Source organism: Sinocyclocheilus anshuiensis, unplaced genomic scaffold, assembly GCF_001515605.1.
Source record: "Sinocyclocheilus anshuiensis isolate Anshui unplaced genomic scaffold, SAMN03320099.WGS_v1.1 scaffold9, whole genome shotgun sequence".
In the NCBI taxonomy this organism is placed as follows: domain Eukaryota; kingdom Metazoa; phylum Chordata; class Actinopteri; order Cypriniformes; family Cyprinidae; genus Sinocyclocheilus; species Sinocyclocheilus anshuiensis.
Genome location: NW_015540887.1, coordinates 2,404,246 through 2,426,708, shown reverse-complemented (window position 1 = coordinate 2,426,708; position 22,463 = coordinate 2,404,246). Strand labels below are relative to the sequence as shown.

The window sequence follows — 22,463 nt, the reverse complement described above, 5'->3', positions numbered from 1 at the left end:
ATCGGCTAAAAACACATCTCTTCCATCTTTATTTGACCCTCTAACTCTAGCACTCTCTACTCTAATTCTATTCTTAGAAAAAAAAACTGACCCCTTTTAGACTTGCACTCTATTCAATTACTAACTGCTTGTTTTCTTATAAAAAAACCCAATAGCTTCTCTAATCTTTTTGTATTCTATCTATTTATCTTTTTATTTATTATACAATTAACAAAAGCAAAAAAGGCCTCTTAACACTAGCTTGCTCTATTCTTTTTTTATTCTATCTGTTTTCTTTTTATTTATTATATAATTTAAAATAAAAATCATTGCTACGTGTACGGCATTAAGCTAACTGAGACTTGTTATAGCACTTGCATATCATTGCTCTTTTGTTGATTTTGATTGCTTCCATTGTCCTCATTTGTAAGTCGCTTTGGATAAAAGCGTCTGCTAAATGACTAAATGTAATGTGATGTAATTTAATGTAGGACGTTGAAAATATATAGAACTTTTAGTACTTTTTTGCCGGTTGTAGGTTTCAAACCAAATGTAGTATGTACTAGACAGTTTGCGATTTTGAACAGAGAAAATTTGTTCTAAAAACATCTAAAAATATCAAGCATGTTTGATGTCCTCTAACTCAGTTTGTGAGGTAAAAAAAAAATGGCCATCATACACTGCAATTTTCTGTGATTATTTGTATTACTATAAAAAATCAAAACGACGGGGTCGGTGACGTGGTGGGCAAGTGACGTAACCGGTGTTGCGGCTTAACACCGGTATCACCGTCAGCACTGTCTATCGCGGCAAGCCTAATAGATAGTGGAAAACTGGTGTATAACTAAATTGGGAGTGGTTTTGGTGCAAGAAGGCTTGACTTGAAGTGGACTTTGGGGAAAAACAAAACGCTACAGAAGTGTATAATGTGGTCCTTTTAATGTTAACGGCAGTAAGAGCAGGCCTATGGAGGGGTGGCCTGTGGGGAACAGAACGCAGGCTGCCAGGAGAGGAAACAGTGACTGGGACTAAATGAGATTACAGGAGGGGATCAATGAGGATTCCCCAGCCAACTTTTCCATTTCCCTTATAATATTTATCAGAGTAAAAAAGGAGGACATAGAGCTTGCAATTTTGAGAGGACGAGATTCTGAAAACGCAGCTGAATCGATAAAAATTAACAGGAAATGTTGGCGGTGGGACGAGGAAGTGTAAAAAGTGTAGTGTAGAGTGTTTTAGGAGGTTCATGCAGTGGATGGAGGGACGCTGGGATGGAAATGTTGCTGAACTGCAGTTTAACCAGGAGCACAAAGGTTCTGGTAGCCTGGCTATTTACTTCCTCCCTCATCTAGACCAGTGTTTCCGGGGTGGCTTCTGTCGAGAGCAGGGGTGCCGTGTAAAAAATCATTTTTTAATATGTTTGTTAAAATTTCCAAAGGGTGCCGCGACTGAAAAAAGGTTGGGAAACACTGATCTAGACGACACCACAGTTCTTCAGTGAAGGCCAGAATACACCCAGCTGGAACAACTGTCAATGTGTGGTGTGAAAATCATATTTAATGTTTAACATACAGCTATTTAGAGTGGTATTTTGAAGCAATGGTGAGCGGGGTGGATGGGGCTATCCAGTGTGATGTTATGAAAACAAAATGCTTTTTAAATTGAATTAAAACCGCAATCAAGAACCAACATTTAGAGAATTTAAGTGCAAGGAAGCTGATTTAAAATTAAATTAAGTATAAAGAAATCCACAACACTGCTATTAAACAGGATATTAGGGAAGTTTCTGATACACTTTTACAATTATTATATATTATACAAAAATGTGTAATTTATTTTATAAAGTTGTAGTATCTGAAAACAATGTTTTCAATGTTCTCAATGTTTTCAAAACAAAGAGGGAGAGTGAAAACTGCGTGCTGAACACTGCCGGGCGGTGCGGCGTGGCATCTATTTTCGGCGGCCGAAAATTCGGTGCATCCCTATTATTAATTGTAATAAACCTAATGAAAAATAAATATACTTAATTGCATTTATAATATATATATTTTTATGATAAGTATACTAAAAATAGATTGACATGTCTGTACTAATTGAAAATACACTCTAAATGTAGTTATTTCATGGTTTCATCTAGCACAAACTTAGTGCACTACAAATTAATTTGTAAAATACTATACTTTTTACAAATGCATTTGGGGAAGGATGAAATAGCCTATATATATTCATCCTTAAGAAAGTACAGTGGCTAGTTTCTTAATTCCATTGACTGTTTGTACTGTATGTTGTTGTCATATCATTAAGGCTGCTGTATGAGTTCTTACCTAAGACTATGGCACAAAAGACAAAATCACATTCTGTGTATTGATATTTGTTTGTTCCTTCGCCCCTTAAAAGTGTCTTAATAAGTATTGTAATAACGGGATTTTAACATCGGCCTAAATATAGGCAACAGTATGTTCAGTGAAAAGGGCTTGATAAGTCAGTTTCTCCTCACCTAACTTTCACGAGCTGTGAAATTCACCAACAATCAGTTTTGATGTACTTTTGCTAAACATCTGAACTCACTAGAGTGCACACTATTGGGAATCTGTGTTGCAGATTTGGCACATTTTTCTGAAGAAATCTTTAAAGTCTAGAAACTCATTCCAGCTAAAGACACAAGTCTCACCATGTATTTCAAATCTGAGAAGAATGAAATTATTTTAAGATGATGCTGTGTAATTTTTTTATTACATTTTGTTTATGAGACTTTTTGAGGGGGGGGGGCGAGTTCTTTGCAAACCAAAGAAAATGAGAGGTATGAATTGAAACATCTAGTATGTTTCTGCTAACCGGTCCTGTACGGGCAGTTTCCAAGCGCAACTTTTGCCTACAGCGCAAATGAGCAATTTGCAAATAAAACAATGTAATTAGTTAAATACTGAAGTAATACTTTAGTAATTTATTTTAATCCTCTGTTGACCTGTTATGATTAAATGTACAATACAATACACTATTTGAGTTCTAAGTTCTACTTGTTGAGTATAAAAATAGTATAGATAAAAATAAATGTTTTGAGTAATAATAATAATAATTCACAATCAAGCAGTATTTTTTTTTTTTATAATTATGACCTTTACCTTTTTTAATAATTTAACCACACTTCAAATTTGGTGTTTTTCACAATTTTGCATGGTTGCAAAGCAGCTTTACATACATACAGAAAGTAGTTACAAAACTAAAGATATGTAAACAACATATAGTCAAACCAAAAATTATTCAGACACCAGATATAATTTTTGATATTTTTTTTTACTAGCGGGTTAGGACACTATAGTTCATTTATGTAAGTGAGGATAGCAAAATAAAGTGAACTGTGATATATTATACCCAAAAATTATTCATAGAGTGGACTACCAGTAAAAATGCTAAAAATTTGGGACACTTTGACCTGACCATGTTTTGCTTAAGTTGTTTTTTTTTCTTTAATTGCTAATGCGAACTTTTTACACCACAGACTGAACAAAATTAAGCATTGCTTGGTAATTGGTTGACCTAAATTGGTATTAAACAATTGTGTACTTAAATTTAACAGCTGAATAATTTTGGTTGATTGTAATCCATTACATTACTTTTCTATCAAAGTTATCTGACATTATCAAGATGAATTTGTTCTGACACAGTTTAACTCTGATTTCTTGTCATATTTTATTACCATTTTCTAAACTATAGCGAATAAACTGTGACAATGTGAGAAATGTTGAAGGTGTCTGAATAAATGTAGGTTTGACTGTAGCGAGTCAGTTTGAAATGGTGAAAGACATTCACGTACTTGAACAGAAGGTTTATTACTTTTCTCCATTTATGGTTCTTTAATGTCCCGTACAGACAACAGCAACATTGTACTTTGAAATGTGTACTGCAGCCCTTTGGCCTGTCAAAATATTATGAATTATTACACGAATTATTAAAAATTATCCTGATCAGCCCTTGAAATTACACAAAAAATGTAAATGTCAAATAACTTCAGAGACGTTAACTGCATGAAAAGTAACAATGTATCACATTTAAATCTGCAGCGTACTTCGAGTTAGTCAAACCTCTAAATCGTTTCATTGCGTTTTACATTAGAAACACAGAGTTGAAGCGCGCAGAGAAATGTTACGGATGGTTTTACTCCATTTGCATGCACTGAAACATAAGCAGTTCTGCACGTTCACATTCTTCCACCAACTAACGGAACTGTCTGTGTTTTAGTGCGTGCACAAAAATAAAACTAATGTTATGCCAGTTTATGCAACTGTTTCCTGCAGCGTTAACGACAGATCGTGTCAGGTAAAAGGGAAACAAAACATTCTGCAGATTATATTTATTTTGTGTGCACTGGCTTGTCTTGAACAATTTCAGGTTTAACGCACTTTCGTGTTCTATACAGGCCGTTTCAGGTTTATTTTCACGAAGCGCTTACTGCGCTGTATTAAAGGGGTCATATGATGCGATTTCAAGTTTTCCTTTCTCTTTGGAGTGTTACAAGCTGATTGTGCATAGCTAAGATCCCTGAAGTTGCAAAGACTAAAGTCTCAAAACCAAAGAGATATTCTTTATCAAAGTTAAGACTCTGCCACACCCCCCTAAAACGGCTCGTTCTAACACGCCCCCACATATCTAGGTCACTATGTGGGAATATTTGCATAATTTTTTGAACATTAAAGCATGTCAACATATTCTGTTACACCAAATACACAAAATAATGATCTTTAAAAAAGCATCATATGACCCCTTTAAGACTACTCAGCAATTCATAGTCTTTAAATCCTTATAATTTGTGCTGTCATTGATGGAAAACATCTGTTTACTTATAGTAGTACTTGTAACAGTATAAAAAGACCACAAAGTAACCGCAGTTTTGCATAGTGCATGTCTGCTTTGGTGGTGCAAATGGTAAAGCGAGTGTGCTTGTGTCGCAGCGACCCGGGTTCGAATCCAGTCAGCAGTGTTTCCTACATTCATTGTTCTAATGTCTGTCACTGATGTTCTCTGGGCGAGTGAGTTGGCTGGTATGCTGGGAATGTTAGTTAAAGACGAATTGTAAAGCTGTGCCATAATTTATAAAGATTAATTAATTGCATTAGAAGCACACAATAACGATGCTATTAGCACACTTCAAGTTTACTTGGAATGCCATTGCAATGCGTTTTAAAGTTACTAAAAGTAAAGGATAGTGTGACATCAGTTTGTTATTAGTATAATATTAATGTATGTTCAACACTCTTAAAGTGTAATTGAATTGTCAACAAATACATTTGAAGTTTATGCTGAGTGAATTCTGCATTTCAAAACTTAAATACAAGAAGGGATATTTAAAGTGTACTTAAGTATACTTGAAATAGTTCCACTTTAACACAAACAAGTATACTTATTACAACTTTAGTTGAACTTGAGCACTGCTTTGGCACAACTAAAATTAATTTAAGTCTTTAAGACTTTAAGTATACCAATTTATAGTGTGCCACAAATACATTTAGTTATACTAAAGTACATACAAATAAATTGTGCTTAAGTATACTATTTTTTCACTAGGGAAAGCACAACTTATTAATGTTTTTTTTTGCAAATTTAATGAAATTCCTTTGTTGCATGTTGTTTAGTAAATTATTTTTTTGACTTTGTCATTCATACTAAACTTCATATTGGGTGTGGCCAGTTTAATTCACATTCATATTTACAAAATGAAAAGGAGGACATTCGTAAGGCTCGTTCACACTAAGAGCAATAAGTACAAAGATAACGATAACTATACTGGCCTCCAAATGGACGATAATATTATCTTTATTATTATATATTATATATAAGAGTATGCTGCAATTTTGTCATCGGAGGCTTTACATATTTGAATTCTTTAAAGTTGGGTGGATTCTGATTGGCTGTTAGTGTTTTTCATCAACTGATATGAGTGTTTTTCATCAAGTGATTCCAACGATATCACCATTATGAAGCCGCTCAATTTAGACAACATTCTGTCTGTATTTATAGTCCCTCTATAGGCTTTTGTGACGAGAGGTCAACAAGGTTTTCAGCATTTCAGATTGAGAATGACACAAAAAGACACCGGTCAGAGGATAAAAGGTATGCTGTTTCCCCCAGCTTCTCTCTCCATGCGTCCTCCATCCTCAGACACTGCTCTTTCTGTCTGTTAGCCTCATCTACACTTCTCTGCTTGAAGTGCCATCCAAAAATATCTCCTCAGACTCCACTTACATCTTAATCAGCATCACAAAGCGCACCGTTCAACCTGCTGTTAAAGACAAAAGCAGCCTGGCAGGTCAGTACGACTGCATGCAGCACCAGAGCAAACCTCCCAGCGCTCCTCTGGCACAAGAGGAGGAGGAAACAGTCTCCAGGGCACAGATCATGTGGGCTCTCCACGGGCTACTTTTCATTATTAATGCCCACACTGTAATGAGATTATGAAAGCACTGTTTAGATGGCTGTCTGAGGGAAACGGTGAGAAGGATTGATTAGATCAGACTCTGCTATAATAGTGTTTAGTCTGCAGAGAGAAGAGAGATGGCACTGCCATGGTACATCTCCATAAAAACATTATTACCAGTAACAGTATATACCGTGGTACCAGTGAGGGGTGATATGGCCCAATATATATATTTTTAGATTCTATATTACAGAATCGAAACTCTCTCTCTCTCTCTCTCTCTCTCTCTATATATATAAAAGGAATAAATATTAATTATTAAATATTAAATAAATATTACAAATAAATGTATGTATGTAAACACAGACTCAATACACACCAACATAAAAATATATAGTTAAAAAAACAGTAACATGCATTTGTTTCTAATTCTGAATCATTTCTTTCAAGCAGAAAGACTGAACAGATTCAGAGACATGAAAATGCATTTGCCAACTCAACGAAACTGAAGCTTAAACTAAAGATGTTAATAAAATGTCTGTGTTAACATTCTCAATACTCATGAGGGATCGCAAAAACCATTTAATGGCCAAATAAAAAGCCCATTAAAATCATTGCTATTTTCCCCATGTCTCTTATTTTTAAATTGTCAGCACAACTGTCTCGAATATAGGGTGAATATTCAATACATCACCCAACACTACCTGGTACCAAAAAAGCTACCAAGTCCAAAAAAGCTTTTAGGTACTTTTTTTGAGAAGAAAGCCACAAAAACTGTTCCAAGAGCTTTCAAACCAGGCAAAATCTGTTTTTTATCTCCTTTGCTTTGCTCCTCCTCCCTTCCTCTTCGACAGTTTGTCTCCTTTTTCATGGATTTTTAGAGAATTAGCCAAAACTGGACAGGGATTCAGAGTATGTGTGTGAAGTCAGTCTTTGATGTCTAAGAAAGTGCCCATAATTAGCAAAGTTAGGTCAGGAGACATGGACACACAGCAGATTCAAGCAAGAACACATCAGCATGTGTATTCCCAGAAGCTCACTGAGACTCTGGAGAACAGGCTTACAAAAAAAGTAAGTCTGCAAAGAATTAAAACTGGCTCCGGGCCTGAAGATAACTTTTTAGACTTTATTTATTAGAGCTAGAAAGAATTGGAACGCTACAATAGGTTGAAATTCATTAAGTACAAACCGCATAATATAAAGAAATAAAAGCTTCAAGAATACATTCTCTTAGTGCCTTGTGGGTGTAGAAACTAATCTTCCATTTATTACAGGATAAAGCTCTTATTTGTGGTACTAAAAGCATGCTGAGCAATATTTTACCATTAGTTTCACCTCAGAACCAAACTTTCAATCTCCTGCATCTGGCCTGCATGATCTATTGATCTGAACCCAGCGACAAGCTCTCTGGTCCAATACAAAGTCACAATCTGTCCCCCATCCATTCATGCTTTTCTCTCCTTTCATCTGTCCACCAACTAGCATCTCATCCCACCTCTACACACGAGGGTCAATGGCATCCCATCGGCCCTCACTCCATTTTGCGCCCCATTGGCAACCATGACAGGGGCATCCGCAGCCCATAAAGCATAATGAACATGAATCTTTATTTTATGAGAACAATAACACCCTGGCCTGGCCGTGCCCGCCCCTCCCAGCCTGTCAGTCCTCACAAAGAGCCCTCAGTATCCATCAATCCATGCGGCCAGAGGGGCTGCTCCATTGTGCAGCCTAATTACACACCACTTTAGAGCAGTTGGAGGCCTTGGGGTGGAGTGTGTCAGCGCGTGTGTGCGCATGTGTGAGATATAGAGGGAATCCTGGGGTGAGCATATGGCTGCTCTCGAACCCAGGTGCAGGGGAGGAGAAAAGGCTAAAACATCCCGCTGGAGGCAAATTCCACCAGCTCAGAGGAAATGATGGAGAAAGTTAAAGGATGTGGAGTACTAATGGCAATTACCAGCTATTCTGACCAGCTTTTATGGCATTTCAAGCATCTGTCTGCACCCGGTCTTAAACCGACAAGCGCTTGTCAAGTAGAAGTCATAAAAACAGGATCATGCATGATTTTGGTCTAGACTGGCGTACCACAATTGTTCAAATTACTGGAACTACTTTATAGTGATATTAACACGGTAATATCAATGTGCCAGTGAGTTGGAGTGACAGAGATTTCAACTTTATTGTGGATCTGCGGCCCTGCAAAATCTTCTGATGCTAGTAGGTATGTAAAAAAAACTGGAAGAAGAACAGGAATCAATCCAAAATGAACAAGCACAACCGCATCCATCACTTAACTCTTAATTCACAAATATAAATGAACCACATGGCCATGAAAACTCGTAGAACAAAGAGGCAGAGAACTGACCTCAGCCAAAACGTCAGTGATTAGGTTTGACATTCGTATTTACTAACAGGTCTGACTCTCAGAAAGTCTGTGATTAGGTTTGACATTCATATTTACTAACACGTCTGACTCTCAAATTGTCCTGTCCATACAAAAGCTTACAGTAGAAGCTTGAATACTGTTTGTATGAATAAATAACCAAAATGAAAGACAATTTTTCTATGAATAGCATACTGTATATAACAGCAAAAATCACTGTGACTGTGGAAAACATTACTGATAAACCCTTGTTGGAAATTGGAGATTAACATACGCCAAACTAAGAATCATTTTCCCTGATATTTTTTTAGCAATCATGTCAGGTGTGTCAACTATAAATGTCATATTTGTGAATGAACAACTCTTTTGATTGAATTGGTCAAACGGTATGTAAAAATGTAAAGATGAAATTGTTTTTGATTCAGTTTGATTTAGGCACTGAATTGTCTGCACCAGTATCTCACAACGAAATAGTGATGGAGTAGCGAAACAGTGGTTTCTCATAACAAAATGGTACAGACAGAAAAAGAGAGCTGGATGAGGTGGATATTTACATACAATACATTGTAGAAACATTTGTAAGCCACAAAGCAGCTCTTTACTGTCTCTGTAGCTTGTAAATGAACAGCACACCCTGTACTGCACATAAAGATTTTATATTAGAAAACAGTATCAAAATATTGAGAAGCTTTTTGTTATGAGAGGCCTGAACTCTTGAGCACAATTGGCAAAATTAACCCAGATCGGCTTTAAATACTTGATTTTAAAAACCCCACATGAAAAATCATAACACATACATGTCCACAGCGTACAATATGTGACCCTGGACCTTAAAGGGGTCATATAATGTTGCTAAAAAGAACATTATTTTGTGTATTTGGTGTAATGAAATGTGTTTATGCGGTTTAAGGTTATAGTCGTGTCCTCTTTTGGAAGGCCAAACAAAGTAGTTTCGCTTTCACAACGAAACACAGCGTCACACACCGCGGGCTAGAGTGAGCGGAGGCCGGAGGCCTAGAGTGAGCAGAGGCCGGCGGCTATAGTGAGCGGAGGCCGGCTTGAGTGAGCGGCAGCGGGTGGGCTTATGGCAACCACATGTGGCGACCCCGGGCTGGACTTCGTCCACGGTGAAATTGATCCACAGCGTGAAGTTGATGTTTCTGCACCCTCAGATTCCAGATTTTCAAATAGTTGTATCTTGGCCAAATAATGTCCTATCCTAACAAACCATTTATTCCATTTATAACTTATTTATTCAGCTTTCAGATGATGTATAAATCTCAATTTCGAAAAATTGACCCTTATGACTGGTTTTGTGGTCCAGGGTCACATATCGCAACACTGCATGATGTGGCAAGTCATTCACTGCTGTTGCATTTACACATTACAGATTATCTGAATTCACTCTCAAAATGTGGTTATAAGTTCTAAAAATTGTTTGGTTGTTTGGTTAAAGAATGCAGTTGTCACTCTCGTTCATAACAAAACTGTGTATTTATCACTCTAAATCAAAACTGACAAATGCATTCTGCTGCTGTGTAAACAGTCAAGAAGAATATCAGTCATCTTGGTGGAAAAAATATGACTGTGCATATGCTGAACACCTGTGAGCTAAAAAAGACTGAAAGTTCATACTGTGTTTTGGTTAACCGGTTCAACCAGATCCCCACCAGCTTGGCTAAACTCAGTCAAACTCAGTCGCTGTCCCGCAGAGTTTAGCTCAAATCAACTCCAACACAGCTCCCTGGAAGTTTCTAGCACTCCTAAAAACTTTGATTACCTGGATCAGGTGTGTTTAATTAGGGTTGGAGCTTAAAGGCTATTACACACTGAGTCCGAAATTTTCGCATGTTGAAAAATAAATACGACCTCACGCTGTGGCAATCACATTTGCACACTGCCTCCGAAACTTTCGTCCGTCATAAAAAAATTAGGATCGGGTTCAATTTCCTGCATTTTTCGCATCCGTAGCAAGCATTTTGAGAGGTGTTTTGACAATTCAGATCCACTGTACAAGCGAACGCCAAAATCCAGAATGGCTATTGTCAAGTCCATCCACTTCGTCTCGCAGCACAAAGCACCGTAAAGATCCTTGCACACTGAGTTCACAGAAATTGGTGGTCTTCTTTTTAATATGTGGCTCTAGTATCGCTAGCAAAGCATCAAACTGAGCCACTGACATCCTGAAGTAAACTTTGAATCGCCTGTGATAATCCCGCTGCTCCTTAATAAGGAGGGGGAACTCTTCTTCCTTCTCTGTATCTCAGGGTTGGATGGACCCAATATTTCCTTTCTTTTCCTCTTTTTAAGAAGCAAGAAGACAACAAAATCATCCTCACTGATTGAAGACTCCATTTAGTACTGTTTTGCGAATTTTTAGGATAACGAATACGAAAAAAAAGAACTTTCGGACTCAGTGTGCAATGACCTTAACTCTGCAGGACAGAGTGGCCCTCCAGGAGCTGAGTTTGACATCCCTGCTCTACTAGGTCAGTCTTGCCCCCACCAATTGACCTATCGGTAAGCCCCGCCCCCCTTAGTTACTTGTTGCTCCCTCGTTTATGTGTTTTTGACCTACACTGTAACTTACATGACGTGAGAACAGTCCGCTATTTAGGTTTGTACATTAGCATGGACTCAAAACTTTAACGTTAGCTAGCTTTAGCCAGAGACACCTTGCTGAAATGCAAGATGACATTAACGTTCTGCTTGAGCAGATGAAAATTGTAACTTAATGAGAGTATGACAACCAGAAAATGAACGCTTTTGTCTTCATTGGGATTGGGGATGAATGCTTAGGGACATTTTGCTCTGTTTTGTTTGGGTTTAGGAAATGTAATAAAATAAATTATATTGCCTCAGTGTTACAAGTACCCCAGGCACATCGTTTTTCCATTTTTGTAGCATAAACACCATCAAACCGATGAGTGCTTCGGCTCTTCCAATGTTTCTCTATGGCGCTGAAACCTAAAGATGTCCGAGTTCCGCTCCCCGTGCAACCGATACTCGACTGCCATTGGCTCATCTGCGTTTGAGAGGAAGGGCTTACCGGTAGGTCAATTGGGAGTCCACCTAATCAACCACTTAAACCAGCATGGACCAGTTAGGAACATACAAAACCAGTAAACATCAAAGCTGGTTTTAGGCAGGAAGAGGAAAGAAGAGTGCCAGGACAAAATTTTTCTATAGATAAGTACATACTTGGGTAGGTGGTGCTAGAGCACGGAGTACAACCAACTGGATCATTCCTCTCAGGTTCCCCTCCATGGACATGGATCTCCGCAGGGTCTCCATGGCCTCATGGTTGGACTTCCCCAAAAGGGTCTCACCATTAACAGCAATCAGCTGGTCATTGACACGTAGACGCCCATCCTAAACAAAAAAGACATAATCAGAATCTCTATTTAGTGTCACAAAGACCATTACCAATGGTTTGAGTTTTGATTTCTTTCAGCGACTTCCACATTGGTGAATCAAATGAGCAATCTTTTAGTTACCAGCCCTGAGCTCCAAAGGATAGTTCACCCAAAATTTTCTCACTCTCATGTCTTTCTAAACCTGTAAGACATTCTTCCTTCTGCGGAACACCAAAAAAGATATTTTGAGAAATGTTGCAATGTTTTGACAGTAAAATGAAAGTCAATGGGTTCCAATGTAGGGTAACATTTTAGTATAGGGACCAATTCTCACTATTAACTAGTTGCTTATTAGCATGCCTATTAACATATTGACTATTTATTAGTACTTATGAAGCACATATAGTGCATGACCATATTCTACATCCCTAAGACAGCAACGCCACCCAAACTCTCAAGATCCATAAAGGTACTAAAGACGTCAACGTGACTACAGTGGCTCTACAATAATTTTATGAATCGACGAGAATACTTTTTGTGCGCAAAAACAAAACAAAAATAACGACTTTATTCAACAACCTCTTCTCTTCTGTGTCATTCTCATACGTTGTTTACGTCCAGCGCTTCCAGGTTCTACGTCAGAACGCCGGCTCATCATTGGACGGCTCCTGCACCAGCATCACACGCATGCGTCGCACTGCTCACATGTGCAGCTTTGGCCAATAATGAGCCGGCGTTCGGACGTAGAACACGGAAGCCTTCACTGTGCTTACTGCGTTAACCATGTAAGGATAATGACAGGGAAGAGAAGAGATTGCTGAATAAAGTTATTATTTTTTTATTATATTTTTGTTTTGTTTTTGCGCACAAAAAGTATTCTCGTCTCTTTATAAAATAATTGTAGAACCACTGTAGTCACGTCGACTGTTTTAACGACGTCTTTAGTACCTTTATGGATCTTGAAAGTTTGGGTGGCGTTGCTGTCAATGGAGGCCTCTCTGAGCCATCGGATTTGATCAAAAATATCTTAATTTGTGTTCTGAAGATGAACGAAGGTCTTAGGGGTGTGGAACGACATGAGGGTGAGTAATTAACTACAGAATTTTCATTTTTGGGTTAACTAACCCTTTAACAACTACCTTATCTATTAATAAGCAGCAAATTAGGAGTTTATTGAGGCAAAGGTCATAGTTAATGGTTTTTTGATAGTAAGAATTGGACCTTAAAATAAAGTGTGACCCAATGAAGTTTTTCAACATAATTAAGTAATTCACGCAGGTGCGTTCACAACTTCATTTTTTGGTGAACTATCTCTTTAACTACACTGGACCATGACCAGATCTATGTACATCTGTTTTTGGGGCTTTTTATCTATCAGAAGACCTTGACCATGTCCTACTTTCTCTAATCTCTAATGTATTTCCTCATATTCTGCGAGAACTCTCTGCTTTCCACAGGCGTATTATCCTCAGTTGAGTCTGCAGGGGCATTCTGTCAAGGAGTAAATTTCCCACAATCCAGCAGCTACGTCTCTCTGGTACTGTATAAGCACATTATAAGACATGCATATTACATGGCATATAAAAGCCCTAAACTTCATTACAATTAATATTAATTAGTGTTTTCACTGCAGAGGCCTCTGATCTGCTTCCTCTGTCTCCAGGCGAGAGAGAGAGCTCAGAGTCACATGAGGGTTAACGCAAGAACTTGCAAAACGCCTCAGATATATAGACAAAAATGCTGATCATTAACAAACTGTACAAACTAAAAATTATGAAGTACACTGAAAATAATGTTGGATATCAAGTAAAACATAATGAAGTCTTATTATTACTTCCTATATAGCAAAATGTACAATTTTTAGTGGTCTTGGTTCTGGAAGTTCTTGGTTTTGGTTTCCCATTTATCTCATCCTATGAAACATTGCAAATGGCATAAATAAATAATAAAATGACAGTACAATAAAAAACAATGACTCATACAATACAACATTTTATATCCAGGATATATCATCGATTAAAAACCACGGAGCTGGAGATAAGTGCCTTGAAATCTTTACAGTATGTGTCATCATAATTTCTCTATGGAGAAAATGAATGTGATTTTTACTTCCTAACTGTTGTGCCCTATAGAGGTAAAAGAGTGCCACACGGTTAATCACAGTTTACTGAAATAACACACACCCACAGACTCTCTAAACCCTGGCAGCGTGCACTCTGTGCCCTTGCTCTCTATAAATGAAGGAGATGTGCTTTCATTACCGAGGCCTTTGGGTGAAAAGATGTCCTGTCCTCGTGACACCATGAGTCACAGAGAATTAGGGATCCTTATTAGAGCCATGGTCTAATTTTCTAACTTGATTCTGTGAAATCACACAATCCGTCTGCAGTTTGCAGTGCTGTTTTCAAATGAGTACATCTGTCTCACATTCTTTTACCACTTACATAACCATTTAATAGAGGCAGTACTGTATTGATTGACTCCTCAATCATTCTGCTTAGGGTTTGTTTTAAACCTCTGACGTTAAGTATTAAACTTCTACAATTAATTCAGCCTGAATTACTTAACATACAGAGCCCATACAAATGTTCAGCCTTACACGGTTTCCTTCAGGAAATGTAACCATAGTTTATTTTGCTTACTTATTTTACTCAATGGTGCATGTCTAGTGAACATCAATGGTAGAGTTTGACATTTTAGAAAATGGGAGCACAAAAAGTAATCATTTAGGAACTGACCATTAAAAAAAAAAAATCCTTATCAAAATCCTCAACCACTATTCTGAATACTTGAGTGATGTTTCTGCTTCTATGACTACGGTGATTCTGGGTATACAGTACATCAATACAATGCTGCCTCTTAAATAAGAATTATTACTACGACTACTACTATTACATATTTGTCTAGCACCTTTCATACACAAACTGCTGTTTAAAATAATAAAAAAGGTAATATAATTAAATAAAAATATGAAAATGTGTGTCATCAATTGACTAAAGCTTGCAGAGGTTTCTGACATTTCTCTTCTGTTAACCCTTGGAAACATTAAAAAAAACAATATTTTGACTTCTAAGGCCCCGATCAGACCGAACGCATTTTTTAGGTCTGAAAACGCAAGGTGCACCGCACTGCCCTTTTTTTTTTTTTTTGGTGGCTTTTAAAAAAAAAAAAAAAAAAACAGCAGTGCACTGCGGTTTTATGTTGCTAGGCAACCACCAAATCAGCTGTCCTGCCAGTCTAATGAAAGGATTATAGCTTGAGCGCTCTAAAATCTTTGTTTTTTGCTGTTGAGTAAACTGTCATATTAGCAAAAACCTTAAAAAATACAGCTCTGGGTAACCCGCGACAGACACCAAAAGTTTCTCCTCCATTTTTGCAGTTTCTGGACTTTCTAATCAAGGGTAAACTTTCGTAACCACAACGGAAGGCCCGCCTCTCCATTCATTCGATTGGGCAATGGAAAAAAACGCAATGATGTCGGGCGCTTTTCTGCTCAGAGTTGCTTTTTTATTTTCAACTTCAGGCGCTCAGTGCGCTCCTGCAAAAATGGGAGGCGCAGCAGGCGGCTAAAACGTGAGGTGCCTGGGGCGCATAAAAAGCACGCAAAACGCTCACTGCCAATAGAAAACAATTTTTAAAAAAGCCTCTCACTGCAAGCAACGCGTTCTGTCTGATCGGGGCCTAACTCCTCTGAAACAAAAACCTAACCAGATTTGAAAAATTTTATCTGCTGAAATGAGCCCAAGGCCAAATCAATGGAAGTACAAGAGGATAAAAAAACTGTAATACATGTTCAGTACATAATATAACTTTTGCCACATGGCATTTCCCTCAGTTTTGTAAGTGCAAGCTAACAATAACTTTGCAAGTAGACGCTTCCATTCACCCTACCCTCTTCTTGCCTTCCCACTTCGACTCTGGGGAGAAGACGCATCCCACCCACAGACTCGGGACGCTTCCAACTCATTAGCATGGGCTTGGAGAGTTTTTAATTAGCATTAACGTGCTGAAGCTAACACAGGCAGTGCTCTACCGTTTCTGAACTCTCTCACTGGGGACTGGATGGGGAATTAGAAACGTGTTACCCAGAGTTCCACTGTACTGAGACTCAAGTATGAGAACTCACGTGCATCACCTTGCCGTGGCTCCCTCTACCCCCCTCTCAATGGGATGATCTGACTCTGAAGCTTCAGAATGATAGAGATTTATGAAGTTCTTTTCATGCTACACAACCTCCGAAACCCAAAAGCAGCGTTTCCAAACAAAAGGCCTGACAAAGCAGAGCTAGGAGATGCTTCAGTCAGGTGCAAATCAAACCCTTATCTTCACAAGTAAACTTCACACACTCGCGCACATGAATGTGAATGCTTTGGGCAGACGCACACACACAAATCCACATGTCTGACAAGCACATTTTCACTTGGCTGAGCAAAGCAGTAGATGGAAGAATTTTACTGAGACTGGTTCACATGAAATCTGTGCAGCCCATTGAGTCATTCATGTATAGACATTATGTCACTTATCCTGTGGTGAAGGGAAAAAAACGCAGAGTGCGGATTTCCAAACATCTGAACACCTGCAAAAATCCATATAATCGAGATGAATGTTATTTAACCAAATGGGCACAAACACCCAATCTGTCATCAATACCATGTGACCAAATGTGAAATTGGAAAACGAACAGGTGCAGCTGAGAAAAACATGTTAGTACAGACAGAAAGATGAGCCTATAGAAATACTCAAGAAGGGTCCACTCAGCACCCCTGCTGACAATCCTGATCCCGTCTGTTAAGGTAAAATGAAACCCTATTCGGTAATGGGGACAGAGGTCAGAGGTCAAGGGAACCAAAACACATGCCAAGAATAGCTAACAGGGATCGTGACCTTTTACAGTCTCAACTCAACCCTGAAGCTATGTTTAACACTGTGAGGATGTCTAATAGATCTTCATGAGCGTCTCGGTCATGAAAAACCATTTCAAAAGCATATTTTACTTATCAACACATCTTAGTACTGCTCTCATTTTATGAATGATGCTATTCTTCTGAAGTTGTCCTCTGACCTCTTAAGTGATGATGGCCCCAAAAAGTATTTGAACACTTAAGCTACACTTAAAAATAGCTTTCATTTTCTTTTTCTTTTTTACTAAACCATAATTATAGTGTTCAAAATTAAGACAAAAAGTAGACTACTGTTCAAAATTTCGGATTCTGTTCATCATTCATTCATTCATGTTTATGTTTTTGAAATAAGTCTCTTATTCTCACCAAGACTGCATTTATTTAATCAAAAATTCAATAAAAACAGTAATACTGTGAAATATTGTTACAAAATAAAATTAATAGTTAATTTGTTTTAATATATTTTAAAATGTAATGTCACCTGTGATGGCAAAGCAGAATTTGCTTGCTTGAATTTTTCTTAAGAAACCAAAGGAAGATGGAAAATAAGAGCATTTTTAGAAAGTTAAAAACAAGAGCATTTGTTTTAAAGGTGCCATAGAATGCATGGATACAATATTTTAAATTGTTCTCTGATATCTACATAGAAGGTATGTGGCTTAGGTAAGGGCAAAAAATCTCCAGAAACGGTTTTATTTGTCCATTTACAACCCTAGGATTTGTCCCTAGAATGAAATGGTCTGTTTTTACCTTATTTGGAAGGGTCATGAATAATAATGTTGAGCTCTGCTCTGATTGGCTGTTTCACAGTGCGGCTCAATGTTGAGCTCTGCTCTGATTGGCTGTGGCTCATTTCAGTAGCTCACACAGCAGGAAGGAACTGCACAGCCTAGAACATAACATTTATTTCCATAATCTGCCATTTTCGCTGTTGTCCTCGCTTGTTTCTTCACAATACCTGCAGAATTTCTGATGATTTGGCTGTGCTGGCCTTGAACATGGGCGAGTATATGCAAATGTTGGGGGTGTAACTATTAGTGATCCCGACTGTAACGTCACAGTCGGTGTTATGTTCTGATTCGCCTATTTTTCAGTGGTCTTTTGCATGCACGAGATTTACATAAGGAGGAGGAAACAATGGTGTTTGAGGCTCACGGTATGTCATTTCCATGCACAGAACTGTTATTACTCAACTATGCCAAGGTAAATACAGTTTTCCATTCTATGGCACCTTTAAAGAAAAATCGTTTGCAACAATGCAAAAGTCTTTACTGATCAATTTAAATGATCCTTGCTGAATTAAAAAAATGCTCAGTGTGGGACCATACTGTTATGATTGCAGGATTATTGTTTCACAGACAATATTTTATTTCACCAAAAAAGTTCAAATCATTATATAAGTTACAAACACACCCAAATGTATATGTGATATGCTACCTTAAAAGCTGCTCCTCCGTGGATGATGGACTTGATGAAGATACCCAGGTCCTCGCCGGTCTCACGGGACTTATTACCCTTCAGGCTGACCCCTAACCCAGCTGAGCCCGAATCATTGAGAGGGACCTCAAACATCAGCTGCTCCTTCCCTTCCTCAGACAGTAGCAAGCGGGCCTGCTCCTCTTTCTGACAGGGAAACAACAATGACGGAAGAGAATGAGACGAGGAAGAAGACAGGTCATTCCATTCGAACATAAAAAGCCTACTATTTTAGCAGAGAATAGCTCAACCTTTTCATGCCTCTTTTCTGCCTGTGATGGCAATGGGGTCATTTAGAAACATAATCCATTCTCCATTACGGAGTCCACACACTCAGCTCTCCGCTGCATTCTCCCTCCCGCTTTTCTATATTTCCTTTCTTTTCTCTTTGTCTGTTCTCTTTCCATAATGACGCTAAAATTACCTGAGCAAAAGTTTGTTTTAAAATGAATGTTAATAAAAAGGGAGTGGAAAAAATGACTATTATATCTGCGTGGTAAAAATTATTTTTATGTTGCCATGGGAACAGGCTTTCTTTGCAGAGAAGAATGAAGGAGAGCAAATGAAGGAGAAAATGGGTTTAAAAAGGTCTAAAAGATGTATGTATTTGATCTATATAATGGCATAATGTCTACTAGAAATACATAATGAGAGAGAGAGAGAGAGAGAGAGAGAGAGAGAGAGAGATGTTGACACCAAAGTGTTTTAATGGTACAAGTTAAACATCATACTCTTTGTCTGAGCATCCTGATGCACATTCAGTGGGACATATCTTCAAAAACAGGATTGTCCTTGCTTTAAATATTATTTATAATATTATAAATATTATTTATAATAATTTAATTTTAAAGCACATCCACCACAAAATCACACTTCAGCACCTCTTCTTACTTGATATTGTTCGGAGCTTAAATACTTATTTAAAATCATAGGAAATAGTTTAATAGCTATATGATGTTTTTTTTAAATCAAATCTTTGCATAGCTATGACAGGAAACACTTGCATCTAACAATGCTTTGGAAAAAAAACAGTTAATCTTAAAAAAGAAAACATACACAAACCCAAATAGGAAATAAAGTGGTTATCAAATAAGCATGTCCTATTCTGTGTCCTAAACTTCTGAAACATTGGTGTCTCATATTTTAGAGCAGTCAATACAATTTGGGAAAGAAATCAATAAAATCTGTATGTCTGTGAAAATATTCTGATATAAGCCCCTTTGTAATCTTTAACATTTTCATAATTAACTGTAATTTAATTACACATTTTTTCTCAGTAACTAACAGATTACAGTTATATTTATTTTGTAATTAACGTAATTCCATTACATATAACTAGTTACTCCCCAACACTGTACATACATATAATGTAAACAAATAGTCTTAAAGGTAAAGTAGCAAAAACAGGCTGTTTAATTCAGAGAGAGGCTGGAAAATGGTTTTGTAAAACTAAATGTGTAATACATTTTGGCAAACATTATAAATGGAATTCAGAGGGGGAGAAAAAAATAAAATGCTATAAAAGCAAAAACAGTCCCTCGTCCCACCAGGCACCACATGAGAGACATGTGATGCACAACCAGTAGTGCACAGAATCCCTAGACCTGACAGGAGCCGTGAGAACTGTAAATATTACGAAATATTATTACAGGGATGAACAGGGTTGAGAAGGCTAGCTAAGACGGAGTATGTGTGGGTCAGTAAGGCCTGGTTTATCTCTGTTTACTGTGGGATTGTGGGTTTTGAAAGTATTAGTGTCACGCACTCACTTCATTTCCAGCGATACCGTTGACTTGATTGCAAAGATACTATTTAAACTGAGCTGGATGTTGACATCACTGAATTCAATGATGAACTGTCTTTAACTGAAAAATTTGTGTTTACTATTGTCATTTTGCATTATTGACACACTATTTTCCTAATTAATGCTGTTCAGTTGCTTTGACACAATCTGTATTGTTAAAAGCGCTATATAAATAAAGGTGACTTGACTTGACTTGACAAACACACGCTCGACTCAGCAACTCTGAGGATTTCTGTAAAGACTGCAAAATACAGCTGACCGTGTGTCATCGGCAAGAGAGGAAAAAAGCAAAGGGTTTAAGGAATTTAACCTTGAGTAGATGGCCTAAATGCCCTCAAACTAACTTCCAAATGCCAGAGTGACTGACTTGTACGTGTCAGAACTGTTCAAACATGCAAAACAAAAACTTATTCATGTACCAAAGCCTTTTTCAAATGACCTGAACACACGTGCGAGCTTTATCTGACTAACCAACCAAATGTGTTTGAGTAACTAAACCCAAACGAACGACCGCAAAACCAGCCGTGTGAGGTTCTGAATGAAGACAAAGCTAGTCTATCAGCTGGGGAAATCACAGGGCTAAAGCCTGCTGTGTGTACAGCTAGCAGCGCTCCTGTATGCTAACAGTCGTGATATTTCACAGCCGAGCCCCCTGCCAGGACCCCACTCTAAATCGAAATGCCACATCGCATTTCCTTCAGCCATTTTCACCGGCTAGAAAGGGTTTATCAGTCAGCATGTACCCCTGTGTGAGACATATGTCTCCAGCTCAAGCCTTTCTCCAATAAGCTTTATTGTTTTAATCATTATGACAAGCAAAGTCATTCAAACTGCAATTCTGACAAAGGGCATAAGTGTTTGAATAAGCACCATCTATATGTCTTAGGCTTGCGTTGTCTAATCTGCATACTCAACATCTGTTCCTCTGCCGTGGAAAGCGTCTTAATGATGAACAAGACATATGATGTCATCAGCCGAAGCAGATGGATCACCGTCATCTATAGGTACAGCAGCGAATGACATTCTGAGGGCTTAAAGATGAGCAGATCCGCAGCTGTTCGTTCAGGAAATCACACCGTCTCTCATAACCTCTCGCTCGCTCTGTGTCAGTCACTCACAAACACATTTAGGCTTCTGTCTCTATTGTTCGAGAGTGAACAGACAGGTCTCTCAGAATTATTGTGCTCTAGGGAGACAGAGAAACCGTATGTGTGTTTGGTGGGGACAGGAAGAGGAAGCAGGAAGGTTCTCCAGGGAATCGGGATGCCATTGGACCTCTGCGGTCTCTGTGAGTGAGCGCTTTACAATGGCTACAGTAAAACAAAGCTTTGTAAGGCCACCCCCACAAACAAACACACACCACAAAAAGACCTTCTGTGGAAAACTGTCAATTACATGTGATGTATAACTTTCCCACCTGGGGAGTAATATTTTTCTGATACTCATTGGGGATTTTGCAGGAAGTGCGCAAGGGTTTGAAAACAGATGCATGTGCCTTTCAAAAGAAACTTGTGCCAAACCAAAGCGGTGGTTTGGAACAGATATCCACATCAAGGAATTACGAAGTCACAGCCAAGGAATTGGTCGTTTTTGACCACAACAGTTCTGAAAATGCAGACATGGGAGGATTGTGGGAATGTATTGCAAAATCTAAAGGAAATTCCTTGCCAATCAACTGATCACATCCATTGACAAGGTTCTACAACAGAAGATGACAATTCTATGTGCAGGTCAATGACATGACTGTTTTGGATCTATTAACTCTTTCCCCATTTTCCGTCATTTGTGAGACAACGCTTCCCTGCCACTGGTGTTTGGTAGGAGGTGCTATTACGCATCTTTTGAAAGAGTACTGAACGTCTTGATCAAAACACGGCAAAGAAGCAGCAGAAACAAGCGATTTCATATGTAAGCAGATGTAAAATAATGCAATCATCAAGCATATAAATCAAAACTGCCTAATGTTACCAAATTAAATGATGATCTAGGAAGTGGTATAGGACCGTGCAAGCTTTGGATGTGTTGATGGAAGAGATCTATTCCATCTATGTTTTGATCATTGTTCTGAATCTGATCCAGACGTAGTTAGATATTCATACAACAAAATATTGCTGGCAGTGGCTGGCAACTTAAAAAAAAAAAAAAACAC

General features: G+C 38.1%; 1 protein-coding gene across 6 annotated transcripts in view; it reads right to left on the bottom strand.

Moving 5' to 3' along the window:
• pard3bb (par-3 family cell polarity regulator beta b) overlaps positions 1 to 22,463 on the bottom strand; it is a 336,571-nt gene that overhangs the window by 148,514 nt on the left and 165,594 nt on the right. For all 6 annotated transcript variants that reach the window (XM_016486505.1, XM_016486504.1, XM_016486507.1 and 3 more), the window contains 2 exons: positions 18,472 to 18,657; positions 11,979 to 12,149 (listed from right to left, as the gene is read on the bottom strand). In XM_016486505.1, coding sequence (XP_016341991.1) covers positions 11,979 to 12,149; positions 18,472 to 18,657 — 357 coding nt within the window. The remainder of the gene's footprint in view (positions 1 to 11,978; positions 12,150 to 18,471; positions 18,658 to 22,463) is intronic.